General features: G+C 38.9%; 1 protein-coding gene across 2 annotated transcripts in view; it reads right to left on the bottom strand.

The window, feature by feature from the left end:
- Window positions 1-14,695, bottom strand: part of LOC146375022 (cGMP-dependent protein kinase 1) — a 103,300-nt gene that overhangs the window by 57,169 nt on the left and 31,436 nt on the right. For both annotated transcript variants that reach the window (XM_084947713.1, XM_084947712.1), the window contains exon 3: window positions 6,594-6,707. In XM_084947713.1, coding sequence (XP_084803839.1) covers window positions 6,594-6,707 — 114 coding nt within the window. The remainder of the gene's footprint in view (window positions 1-6,593; window positions 6,708-14,695) is intronic.

The following is a 14,695-nucleotide window of genomic DNA, read 5'->3' on the forward strand; positions in this document are numbered from 1 at the left end:
TATTATGTTGAAGCACAGTACGTATCACTCCGCGAGGCTCCTGCCTACGATAGCCGTAATGCTCCGACAATCCATAAAGCGGTGCGGCTTCGTAGCTTAGCAAAGTCGTACTAAAACATTTGACAGATTTTCGAGCGCCGTGTACCACATAAAATCGTTTCGAGGTCAGTAAACACATCCAGAATTCATACGTAAGGCACACGGGATTATAAGGGGCACTGTCGATTTTCAGAAAAATCAAAGGATTGATTTTAAGTGTGCCGTATTTTCCAAAAAACACGGTAATAACGACGGCCCGCTAGCATGCGCTACCAAAAATAGTGCTTTGTTGTGTATCTGACGGACGAAAGCTAAACCAGTTCCACACCACTGAAGTTGCAGCATTTTTACAAACCAATTCTGGTTCATCCGTTTCATTCAACGATCCGCTTTCTCCCTTCTCATTCTCTGTCGCCGGCACGCTTTTTCCGCCATGTGCATATGAAAACAAAGGCACTGCGCATGCGCGTTTTACCCATATTCAGTCGCAATATTTCATTTTCTTATCGTTGCCCGACATTATACCGGTATTACCGTGAACGGTATGATATGGCCCAGCCCTAGTCAAAAGCAATAAGTTGGACTTGTTCCTGGTGGGTGATGGGCTTTGCCAGGAGTGCCCTTTGTCACCGATTCTGTTCATAATTTTTATGTACAGAATTTCTAGGCACAGCCAAGTGACAGAAGGCTTTCACTTCAGTGGTCTCAGAATCTCATCTCTCCTTTTCATGGATGATGTGGTTCTGTTGGCTTCATCAGGTGATTGCCTCCAGCTCTCACTGGAATGGCTCGCAGCCAAGTGTGAAGTGGTGGAAATGAGAATCAGCACCTCCAAATGTGAGGCCGAAAAAGGGTGGTGTGCCCACTCCAGGTCGGGGACAAGTTTTTGCCCCAAGTGGGGGAGTTTAAGTATCTCGGGGTCTTGTTCATGAGTGACGGAAGAAGGAAGCGAGAGATCGACAGACGGATTGGTGCTGCCTCCTGGGCGAGGTGTTCCGGGCATGTCCCACCGAGAGGAGGCCCCGGGTCAGACCCAGGACACGCTGAAGAAATTATATCTCTCAGCTGGCCTGGGAACGCCTTGGTGTTTCCCCAGGACAAGCTGGAGGAGGTGGCTGGGGAGAGGGAGGTCTGAGCTTCTCTGTTTAGGCTGCTGCTCCCGTGTCCCGGGCCCGGATAAGTGTAAGAAGATGGATTGATGGAATTTATTTAGTTGTATCTTTAAATTATTATTTCTCAAACATTAAGAAGAAGCAAAAAGGAAGGCAGAGCCAATGTAAAAATGGCAGTGCCATGTTTGAGATGGATGAAATTATATTTGCATGAGGTATTTTAGAAAGACATATACTATGGCGGCAAATACGCACCACTGTACGTATCGTTCCTTGCACACATGCATTGTTCTGCACCCTTTAAATGATTTATGCACCCTGATACTTCTCAAAATTAGTTATTATATAACTGTTATTTGAAAAGAATGATATTATCCAGTGTTATGCAAAAGCATTCATGTGCGTTATAACTGTAAGTGGAGAGCACAGCTGAGTCTTTGAGATGACGTCTGATACGGCCTTTTCCACCAGTGTCATTAAGATGGAGCATACAGATAATCAGTCACACTGATTATGTTAGTAGTGACTGCCAGTGACCTCACTCTTTCAGATGACTGGTCTGAATCAATTTCAAGATTCCCAATAGTCTTTTAGAGCCTGAATATAGAGCACTTTTGGCTTTTTTTCTACTGAAAATCAACAACACAACAAATAAACTTTAACTAAGCTATTCCTGAAATCATGCTAAACAGAATGTAAAAACTCCTGTGAAAATCTGAAGCTTTTTTTTTGTTTCATATCATCGTAAACTGAATTTTTGGGGTTGCAAACAGCAAAACATTCGATGTCACCTTGAACTCTGCAATCAGTTGAGAAAGATTGAGACATATTAATCAATACTAAGCATAGATTTTAGTTGCAGTCTTATTATCAAAATATGTTGACATCGTTTTCAGACATCCAGTTTTGAATATCACAGATTAATTACGCATTTTCATTTATCTGAGAATCATAACAATTTTCCTCCTGAGTTTGCCTCCTCTTCTTTTCAGTGCTGTACTGTTGAGCTCTGCAAATTGCTCTCAATTGTTTTATGCCAAACCATGGTGAATGGTGTCCTGTTATGCTGTCTTCAAGAAACACTTACATTGTTATGCTATAAACATTTTTTTTCCAATTCCTCTCTCCTGTCTGCAGACACAAGATGAGAATTTGTCTCGCCTCCTTGAAGTGGTTCCCTCATTTTATTGTCACTGCTGCCCTGCGTTCATCACCTCTCTATTCTCTCACTCCTAACCCTTTCTTCCTCTATTTCTTTGTCAGCCAGCCTTGGCCCAGCTGCTGTTATATATATATATTTTTTTTTAAAAAAAAATGTGATATAGATTTGATTGCAAGAGGACTATTTCATAAAAAAATTCTCAGGCAACATTTTTTCTCTCAGGCTGCATGTGAAATCCCACCTCATTTGTCCTGACTGGCAGAGCCAAACCCCAAATGTGGCCATAGCTCCACACATAAGTGTCTGTATCCTGAAAGTATACATAACATATTGATTTTAGCAGTTCATTGGGGCACTACACAGCCTGGGAGTAAGTGCTACTTGAAATGCTCAGTTTACAGGATCCATTTTTTATTTTTTATTTTTTTGCAGGGGTGGGTGAGAGTGCCACTGAGTGATCAGAAATGAAATCACCTAAAGATGCAGGATTACTGATGGAAATGTCCTCATTGGCCATTCCGGGAATATGTAATCATGATCATACAGCAATAAAAACAAAATAAACAATGCTATTACTTGGATACGCTTACAATATTGTCCAGATTTAGCAATAGATCCATATAATTATCCATAACTGCACAAATGGCTGCCAATTAACGTCACTTCCCCTCATATTTTTATATATTTTTTTCTTTAAATAAAAGCCAATGAATAAAACCTATCCCACTGATTTTACTGAGTATTACTGATTTGCTCCTATGAGTGTGTGTAAATAGGCTTAAGAAAAAAGCCCAAAAGGTATTTTGAAGTTTTATTCTCAATTCCGAATTGAAATTCAAGTGAAATTTAAACACGTGTCAGTTTTATTGGAAACTCATGCAAAACTAAATGCAGCTAAATTCATGAAAAAAACATGTGCAATAATTTATTATGTCAGCTATCTTAAGCAATCCTTGGGTTTATCTTGACAAGTCTGACTGTGATGAAAGAACTGTCATAATTGCACACATTTTCTGTAAACGAATCATTGCACCTAATGGCTCTTAATTGTTTCTGAAATTCTTAATAGGTGCCAGACTCTGGGAATCTCTTCATTATCACAGTTGGCAATGGTGTCATTATTTTGTGAGTTAGCAGTAACAGTAAAAGGAAAGAGGTATAGACAGTTCATGGATGAGCTCCCATGAGTCAACATTAACAGGTTCCTCAGATAAATTCTGTTAAGAAGTAATTAATCATGCATATGACTTAGGAGACCAAGCAACGTAAACTGAAATTACTTCAAGGATTTATCCTCCTACTGGGTTCCATGCAATGATGAAATTAAATCTGCTGATTGGAAGCGGGATCTCCATGCGCACTAGCAGGTGCACGATTTCCAGTCGAGTCTGTCGGCTCTAATAGCCAGTGTGCCAGCTGAATTCCTCAGTACATTCATGCGTAGCGACATATGTTAAAACAAAGACAGCAACTCTCAGAGACAGTACCAATGACCCTGTTAGACCGTAAACACACTTCTGTCTATGTAGACAATTACATCATTTGTTCCATGTGTGAGTTTTTATTGAGCAGCGCTGACGTACATCTCTTAAGATCGTGGCAGGAAGTACAGGCCGGTGGGCAAGAGAATATATACAAAAAGGAAAAAAAGCAGACACTCTGTCGCCAGCAGGAAGGGGAATATTTTAACCCGTAAGAGATGGCTCATCTTGCTATGGGCACTTGTTCCCATAGCAACAGGAGCTGGGAGTTTCATCAGGTTGGCTGGTTAGAAATAGAGGATCATGGGACATAAGAGGGGTCAGCACAGGGCGTGCAACCTAGTAGCCACCATCGTCAACCTTCTTTCCTTCACACTTGAACTCTCAAGTACAAGCCTGAGTAAACCCTTGTATTCATTCATTCATTCATAAATAAATGCACAGGGAAACATCAGCTAGCCTGCAATTACTACAATTACTGCATTTTCAAGGTAAATAAAATGATTTACCATATCTGAGCAATAATACACTATATTCCTTTTTGCTAGATAAAGCAACTATACACTGTCTTACATTTATTTATTTAAATTTAAACCGTCTTTATGTGGACGTTAACTTTAACTACCAGGCCCATAAACGGTAAATACAGTTAGGTTCATTTGGAAAATTGTAATTTTGCTTCCACCATTATGGCTTTTAAATCAAACTTTCAGGATCTGATTGAAGTGAAGACCTTCAGCTTTAATTCAAGGGGTTTAATAAAATTGTCGTGTTAACCGCTTAAGAATTACAGACATTTTTATGCATAGTCCCATATTTTCAGAAGCTCAAAGGTAATTGCAAAATTGACTGACAAGCAATTTCATGGCTAAATGAGGCCTGTTCCCTTATTATTCCATGACAAATTAAGCTCTTTATCAGCCTGTTTCCTTTGCCTTGAGAAACTCTTGGGTTGCTTTTAGAATGTGCCTTGGATCATTAACCATATCTGCTGTGAAGCAAAGTCTGATCAGTTTTGCAGCTATATCTGAAAAGAGAGTATAGTCCTGTACACTTCAAAATTACCCTGCTACTTCAGTCATATCATCAATAAATGCTAGTCATCAGCTTCCACTACCAGCCATACATACCATAACATGGTCTTCGCCAGTTTTGACAGAAAACATGATATGCTTTAAATCAGGAGTTGTTTCTCTCTCTCTCCTTTTTTCTTCCCATCAGCCTGATACAAGTTAAAAATGGTTTCATCTATCCAAAGTTTTTCCAGAACTATGCAGGTTCTTTAAGATGTTTTCTGGAAAAGTCTTCTTCTAAACCTTGTGTATTTCCATTCATGCGCATGTTTTAGTTGTAGTCTTTGACACTAAAAGACCTACATGATCCAGAATATTCTTCACTTGGCTCTATGTTTTGAGTGAATTTCCTTAACCATAGAAATAATTCTGTGATCCTCCACTTTAATTGTCTTCTGGGTATTCTAGACTTTAGTGTAGCTGTGCTGCCAGGTGCATTTATTCTTTTTAAGATTATATTGATTTGGCCACTCCTAACATTTTACTCTCTCACTGTGATAGGCTTATCTGAGCAGCTGGATAGAGTAGTGGTATGACAAATGATAAAGCTTATTTGTTGTTTGTTATAATGGGGTTTTCAGTTTCCTTCACTTGGATTGACATCTTATTGGACCTCATATCATATAAATTAAGAATTCCAGGGGACAGATACGAAATACAAGTTCAACACTTGGAATAAACTCCCGATCTTTTATCTTCTTGATCTACTTGATTTGACCAGGCCATTAAACTGCTTGCCAGTCGATTTAGTTTTGGGCCTCTGAAATTGGAGGACTGTGCATAGGAACAGCTAAATGTAAATGGCTGTTTTTTAGACCAGACGTCATGAGTAAGAAGTGAGGAAGTGACTCAGAAACTGAGAACACTGCATGCTCATGTAGTAGCACCTTGTCAAAGTTAAGAAAACATGCCTGACAGCATACACTACTTTATTGCCTGTTTTAGTCTAGGCTTTAAACTGTTTCTGAGAAATACCTAGAAAAGTAGAATTTGTTTTGTACCAAGAAGATACACCCCCTGCTGGCCATGAGAAAGAATCAAGGTTTAAGGCATTCCTGGAATGGGTTAATTTTTCAGCCTCAGAGGCTACGTCCATCATTCAAATACAACTTATAACAAGATCTCAAATCAAATTTTAATAATCTATAATAATCTGTTTCCTACCCTACTTAAACTCACAATTCATCCTGACACACTTTAATAACACACTAATTCTCAAATGTGATTAAACCATCTATCCTGTCTTCTCTCAGACACCAGTCTTTACTCTTTTAAACTGAAATTTCAATCACCAGTCTGATAGACCACCTACTCACCCCCTGTGCATCCTTCATAGCTGGAGCTTTGACACATGAAAGAGCAGGCTCGGTAAACCCTGACATTTCACTTCACCTGCTTCACAAGAAACTTCACTGGAGTAGTGTGAAAAAAACCCACTGCTGATATTTCACTGTAAACAAGGCACAATGCTGTTGCTGTGTTCCAAACATTCATTCATATCGTGACAGTGTGATACCTGTCTATATTTCAACAGAGGAATGACAGCTGGAAGCAGAAAGACCCCTAATCCTCTAGAACAAGCAAACCGATTTCAGTGGATGTGTGTAGATGCGTGTATTTGTGTGAGAACACGGGATATTATCTGTCACCTGGGCAACAGGTGTACACTGAACACAGACACGTTCAAGCACTTTGGCTGTTTTTACGGGTGTCTGTGGAGACTCACTCTTGACAGTAGCAGTCCTGGTGCAGTTGTACAGAATAGCCAGCTCTCCAAACACCTTTCCTGGCCCCATTGTGCAGAGCTTCAGGCTCTCCTTCGTCACCTCCACCTTCCCATCTGAAACATGCACAGAAATGGAAATAAACCATTAGTAACAATACTATTCAAATTTGACACTTATTTTCTTGCCTGACTACCCAAATCTGTAAGTCCAATACAACATTAAATATGTTCTGCAAATAGCGATTCAGTAATGAAATGGAGTGGCTGATAGATGTCTAAGGGGTTTTATCACATTTTTTAGGGGCAACCAGCCTGAATGCTCACTCGGCTAGAAAAAAATATGATTATTTTGCAGTGCATGCATCTCAAACTACTCCCGGACTCACGCCAGAGCCTGTAGATGAACAAAAACAAAAAGCTCTACAAACCTGTCAGCTTATGTTACCACCACTAACAGAATCACAAAGAATCCTGTATGTAAGGATTAGTATGATCATTGTCCAAATCTGACCTTTCATCTAGTAGGATTAATGGTTAATTAAACAATGGTTGCATGGTTGGCTACAAAGCTTTCTGTTTTTCTATTAAATTTTAGGTGTATACTGTATCTCATCCTGTAGTTTTGCTTAGTACTGTGTTCTGTGAACAAGTGTTCTGCCAGAGCAAAGGAAATTAATCAACAAACATGATGTTACTGCTAATCACGCTATTGTCTCATTCTCCAGCATGTTAAAGATTGACCATGAATATAACTGAGATTCTATCAAGTTCATTTCAAATGCAGGGGTTTGGTTAAACTGTTGTAATAAAAATTGATTTCAGTTTCCTGAATTTCTTTTGATCTGTTTACACTGAGGTTTCCTAAATGTAGCTCTGCTTCCTACTATTTGTATTGATTTGTTTTAGTAATAATAAGAAAAATGTTGGCTGCATGCAAAAACAGTTTTAAAAATTGGATTTGGTAGTTTTTTGTGAACACATATACTTTTCTACATGAGTGGCACAGGCTTCATGGAAAGACCCACAAAGTCACTTCACTATCACAGTTCACAGGACAAAAAGACCAAAACACAAGGACTCAAAAACAGGTGAGATAATGGTGGTTAATTGTAGTACAAAAGAGTTCAAAGATTGTAAGGCAAAATAACAGAGAAATTGCAGGTTCGCACAAGAATGACAGAGTTGCTCAGAAAAAAAGCAAAATCGGGCTATTTAATACACAATCAAAGGAAGTGGAATCACCAGGGTAACAAGACACTGCTGAAAAAATCAAGAACAAGACAGGAGGAGAAAAACTAAATACTAGACACAAGAGAGTGGTAAAATAACACAGGAAGTAACATAAAAGGGAAACTTTCTATACCTAACACTTACACAAAGAGTAGGTGACAAGATACAAGGAGGCTAGATTAACTCTGAGTAAAAAGAAACATATAAATAACAACAAAACTCAGGATACAAAAGTAACAAGGCTAAGCATAGAGGCATATTATGTATACAAAAGAAAAGACACCCCTAAAAACCAGGAATTCCAAACATTAACTAATAGAGTATAACCAAAATATAAAATGGTAATAATAAACCAAAATTCAGAGGCAAGAAAACACCCCACAAAACATTGGGTCCAAAACCCAGGAACACTACATTTCCAATGCCCAAGACATTTTCCATGGTGTATAAACACCACTATTTAAGTGTCAGCACTCTGATCTACACCATTACTCCATGACCCACCCCTTCACTCAGTAGCTCCTTAGTTGTTTAAGAGACCAGTTCGAGTGACACCAGTGAGCTTCATATTTTTCTAGACACTTAATTAAAAAAAGTATTGTTGGGGAAGGTAAAAGTGCAAAACCGTATGTCCACATTTGAAGAAAGTCTGAAAATATGAAAAAACTATATATATTAATTCACAAAGAACACTCATAAACTTGTAGCTAACTGGAACATTCAACTGCACATGGAAAAAAGAGAAGCAGGGGAGTATATATGCACAGAGCAATGACTGAATTGTCATGCATTTTAAAATAAAACAGGAAGTAACTTACACAAAATGCCAAATCCTGTATATTACAAAACAAATGCATGTTTTAAACTAACATTAACATGAAAATTAATAGCACCCTATTGCTTTAACTGTATCAAATAAAGATTTCTAGACAACAGGAGACATAACTACCAGCTTCAGATAAGTGAACACATTTTTCTTTTGCACTGTAAGAGCCTCTGTGCCTCTGTGACTGGAGGGGTTTGCTCCTGCTTCTGTGTTTAGACAAGCCTCATCAAGGATGTATGTTTTCCTGAAAAAACTCAGCATTCCAGCAGGACCATAACTCTGATTCACAGAGCAAAAGCCCAGAGAAAACATCTAAAGTCTGCTCTAGGCAACTGATGAAATACAGCATGACGATGAGAGCAAGCACAAAGAAAACCATTTGACACGTTATCTTGTTAGCGGGCCATGACCGCATTTGACAAAAGGCCTAAAAAAAAAACCTCTCATTATTTCAGGGCTCATTCTTTTTTTTCATTTTGTACTTATTTCTGTCTTATTGGTACTATAGCACACATTTTCACTATGGCTAACAATACATTATCCATTAACACCCAGCATGAAACTACATGGAGAGAAAATCTTTAGCTCTTAAAATGTGTCACCATCTTAATGCCTGCTCCCCTGCTATTTCCAGTGTCCCTGTTTAACAGCCTTGTTTTTTCAGTCAGAGCTTGCGGTAGCACCCTCCTTATTTTCCATTCAAAAGAAGAAACAGCTCGAGATGGGGGGAAAAAAATGACATCTTGCTTTTAAAGCCACATTTATATTTTTTAACAGTGCAATGCTTCATTATCAGCAGCTTAAGAATTCATAAGAGGATTCTTAGACTGACTGAAAAACGAATGTGCAAAGTTTCTTTTTCAGAGTAAATTCATGATCTACTTCCTGTATTCCTCATTTTCCTAAATGTATAAACTGTGAATTTCACAGAGAGTAGCAGGCACAATGTTTGATATTAAGCCGATTGCCTGATCAAAAAATTGCTTGGATTTGCTTAAAAATGTTTTGTACAAATGGTGTCAAAGTAATGTTGCTCACTGCCAGACTTTTGAAATCTGATTCTCAGCACACATCTATTCATTTCCTTAGCTACCTATCTAAATTCAGGGTCACGGAGCGGCTGGCGCCTATTCCAGCTGACACGGGGCAAGAGGTGAGATACAGAAACACACAATCAACCTAGCATGCATGTGTTTGGACTGGAGCACCAAGTGATGAGAATGATCTCACAATCTCTCCTTTTTGTGAGATTGTTGTGAAGTGACAGTGATAGTGATAACTGTGCTCCCCAGTTAGCACACATGAAAGAAACGACTGCTTCTAAAGTACTGTGCAAAACTCTAGAGCCACCGCTCATTTCTTTATATTTATTTTAAAACAGGAAATAGCTGTAGCGATTTATTCAAACACTGGCAAAATCTGAGTTTGTGCGATTGTAACAAGCTCGAAAGAAAAGTATTTGGTATCACAACCTTTATTCTTCAACCAGTCTGAATTCCATTAGGCAAGTGTTTTTCACAGGCAAGTGAAATTTCTTACAAAGTCTTCAGGAATAGTACTCAAGGCTTCTTAAAGGACATTCAGAGCTCTTCTTTCGATGTTGGCTGCCATTTATTCTGTTCCCAATAAAGATGATCCCACACTTCTTCAATAATACTAAGGCCTGGGCTTTGGGAAAGCCAATCCATGACTGATAGTGTTGTGTTGTGTGTTTTTTCTATCCAGGTATGCACTTACTGCAGGGGCAGTGTGTTTGGGATCACTGTCATACTTGTAAATGAAGCCATTTCCAGATAGTATTGCATGGCAGATCCAAATTCTGATGGTACTTTTCTACACAACTCGATAATTTTTGACAAAATGCAGCCCAGAGCTGACATACAGCATTGCATTTTACAGATGCTGTACACACTCACTGTTGTACCTTTCTTCTGAAAATGTTCAAATTTGGATTTGTCACTCCATCAGACCTGCTGCCACTGATTTCAGTCCAGTTCTTATGTAACTGGGCAAACCTCATCATGTTCTCTCTGTTTCCTTAAGAACATCTTTCTGACAGCCAGCCTCGATTTTTTTCCCCCTATTTCTTAAGGACATGAAATACAGCTACTTTTAATTTGTTGTAGAGTTTTAGGTCTGTAGTGTTTAGGTCTCCCATTGCTTCTTTTGTCCTCCACTTGTCCAATTTCCTTACATTTGTTGAGGACATACTGCACACCATGCCAAGTTTTTGTCTAATATCTCAAAAAATGGTACAAAAATAGTTTATGTCAGTCATACTGTGCTATATTTGGCATTTTTTAAATTAACCTAAAGAACTAGAAAGAAAATGTGTAAAGATACATTTTTTTCTGTTATGCGTCATCACAGCAATAGTTTACCCTCAATTTAAGTGCCTTTCTAATGCCTGAATGAGTCATAGGTCGGTGTTAAGTGGCTTGAAAAACATAAAACATTCCTCTGAAAATGGTCACTTATAGGGACTGGGCTAAAAATGAGTGCAAAAGCAGCCAATGGCCGAAGAAAAACTTTGAAAGACCTTCAAAAAAAAAAAAAGCCTGGAGAATTGCATTAGTTTTAAGAAAGTCAGGCTTCTTGGAAGCAAAACTCAAGAAATGAGGGATAGGCTTTACATAGTGGTTCATATTTCTTTCTTTGCATGTCTCCTATTGCTGCTTCTTCCTAAAAATCATATGTTTATTGCTTTTGTAAATGTAAAGATGATGAGATGATCCCTTCCTGTGCAACTGAGGATTCATCCCACGAACTTAGAAACTCGCAGTAACCATTTATTAACTTAATTTGGCTGAAATAAGTGTTTGTAGTGTCAATCTAGTCTTACAAAGTCTATAAAGACCACAAATAATGTGCTTGTTTCTGTATAAGAGTTACATCTGGAATAAAGCCACTGAGGATCAACCGAGCTTAACAAAACTGTGCCAGACTAATCAGTGAACTGTGCTGAGATAACGATGACTTGTCACTTCTCAAAACTCCTAAGCCCTTATTATACCTGGGTGTCACAGATAAGAAAATGGAAGAGGAATACTTTAGAAGAAAACTGCTAATAGTTTCACAGCAGCTGCCATGTCTTTCGAATTTGAGAAACGTAAGGGAAGACCAAAGGCAACACTGTGTTTGTTACCTCTATCTTATCATATGTAGAAACAGCTTATCTTGGTCTCTGAGCGAAGGAGGGATCTGTCTGTTATTAACCGCACACACCTTTTAAAGTATCTATTGAGCCTTGCCACACCACAATACGTGAAGCAAAATCCGCTGGTTTTTGATCCATCAGCGGTAGAGGAGGCTAATGGAGTTCAGTGGGAAGACACACTGTGCTGGAGTGCAAACAAAGAAAGTGTCTGCAGACGTGTATAGAGAGAAAATGATGTAATAGGTGCACCTGTACAGATAACTAGTGCTCTGAATAAAAGGATGTAAGACACAGAACTTTATTAAGTGCAAATATGGGCAGTCTGTGTGCACGTCTTTCATTGAGGATTGCATGTAAGGACAAAGACAAGCATACGTCAGGTAGCAAAACCTCCACTAAGGATAAATCTAATAATTTCCTGTGAAGAACCATGTAATTAATTCCTGAGAAGGATGAGCAGTGAAACACAGCGTTTATTTTGGACAGCTCAATAAGTGCAGGCTGTGAGGGACTTGCTACGAAATTAAGTAATTCAATTATTCATTTATTGGAAATACACAAATGATTTATTGTAAGAAACCTTTCGTTCCAAGGGGCCCCTTGCATCCCAGTGTGCACAGACAAGCACACTGTCCAGCTAACTCCCTGCATTTGTGCGTAGTAAAAACGTGTCTTATCACACTGCTCTTTCACAGCAGCTCCAAATACACTTGAAATTCACCTCTCTCATGCAAGTGCTACTCAAAGCTCATTCAAATAACACCACATACAAATACACTCTCCCACCAGACTGGCAATATCATATCAATGTGGAGTATGTTGACATTCATTGATCCAGTGTGCTGTGTAGAAAGGCAATCAAATATGGCATGAGTGGACAATGAGTTAACTATCATTAGGTTTCCCCCGAGTGTTGTCTGTGCTTTCTTATCTGCATCTCCATTTATTTGTGTTTATGTTGTGTCTCTCTCTCTGTTACAGTAACTTCCTGTTTGAGTTTGTTAATCAGTTTCCGTGTGTGTGTGTTTTTATTTATATCCTCTTTTTCCTTGTTAGATGTCAGCAAATCTGCTTTTCAGCCTCCTCCCATGCATGTCTCTTCGTGTCCCTTTGCACATCGCAGAAGTTTTTTTTTATCATTAATTTTGCTGTTTTTACATCTGTTGGACATTTGCTTGACTTTTCTTACTTGAACTATGCGACTGAAACCATTCAGCTGAAGACTTCGAGTCGACTGTTTACATGGGAGCTGATTTAATACGGTCTGGCATTTACACGTGCTAACGAAATTAATCGGAGCAGCACAGCGCGTAAAAGTGGCAAATATGTGCTTCGCCCGTCTTCTTCAACAGATCTGTTTCTGTTTGGCACAAGTTTAATCAGCTTCCTGCAAATTGATATCTTGTTGTCTTTTTGTCTCGCTCTTAATTATGTTTATTACAAACAAACTCTCTGCAGCAGAGGACCTGTTTGGCTTGGAAGCTGCCAATTTTGGAAAGACCAGTGCAATTAGGGAAGGCTGAATCCAGGGTGCAATTTTTCTTTTGATCGGTTTACGAAAACTCTGCTTTCCAAACCCTAAACTAGTTCAGCTTGGACATGTTTATTCAATCTGGGGTGTTTATGTGCATATTTTTCTTTTTTCTTCTGGCAAATCTGGACATTTTTTATTTCAGCCCTTTTTTTCTTACCTTCTTGTCTCAGATCAGCATTTGGATCATCATTTTAAACTTACTTTGAGCACAACAATCGATTTATCGCAGCATGTCTTCTTCCCTTAAGGCTCTGTAGCTGTGGTAATGGTTGTTCATTTGAATGCACACAGCAGTGTGCTCCACATAGCAGGGCATGAGGACAGACCTAGGAGCACACTTCCCTCTGGCTCAAGATCAGATGGGATTCTGGCTGCTTTTCAAATTAAAAAGGTGCCCCATCTTTTAGACTGACTTTATCTCACTCTGGTGACGAAGACCTCACAGATAAAAAAAGAAAAAAAACACACAGCATGAATGTGCTCCTACGAACCCTCTAACAGGAGTGATTTAAATTGTCCCCTGTGGTCTGCAAAAATATCTGAGGAAATTATAGACCATTTATATTAAGAAATTTGTCTTTTGGCGAAAGATAAATGCATTTCTGCAATAAGCTGACTTGCCTGTGCACCTGTAGAAAACACATCGCACACACTTCTCTATTACAGCATTTACTCTAGGACACTGAAGAAAATGAACATGTGAGTGTTTTCACATGGAGTTTTTCACACCGAGGACAAAAATAACGTTGAGTTTCAGGGGTCAGGCACAGGATACCGCTTGACTTTTTTTTTTTCAAGCCACACAGAGCGGACATTAAGAAACAGGATGTGAGGGAGTTCAAATCCCAGCGAAAACAGCATACAACCACCATCCTGTCATGATGGGCCTTGTTCTTCCGGCTTTGCTTATGGGTCAAATTACACAGTGCTTGCCTGTCCATTAGAGCAATGGAGGAGCACTAAGACTAGTTTCAGGTGGTACAACACTCAAGTTGTCACTTCGGTCTTCAGCTGGGCAATAATGAAAAACAGCCACCATGTGCCTGATGGTTTTAATGGTCTGGTAAAGAAACAGCCGCGGGAGAAACAGGACTAAAGCGAAAAGCTCTCTTTTTTTGGTCAAGCTTGGGATGTATTCAACAGAGAATGAAAGAGGTTTAGAAAATTCCAGGTTTTTAAAAGACATCACCATCTGCTTTTTATTTGGAAAAAGTTCATAAATTGCAGTTCACTGAAACGGACTGAAATGGTAGCCTTTAGTAGTGCGTCAGCTCTGAGTTATTTATTTTCACCTTGGTTTTTTTAATTTATTTATTTTACTTTAAGCTCATATCCTGAAATCTAAAAAAAAATCC

This window comes from Perissodus microlepis, chromosome 13, assembly GCF_051167445.1.
Source record: "Perissodus microlepis isolate ML-2025 ecotype Zambia chromosome 13, ASM5116744v1, whole genome shotgun sequence".
Taxonomy (NCBI): domain Eukaryota; kingdom Metazoa; phylum Chordata; class Actinopteri; order Cichliformes; family Cichlidae; genus Perissodus; species Perissodus microlepis.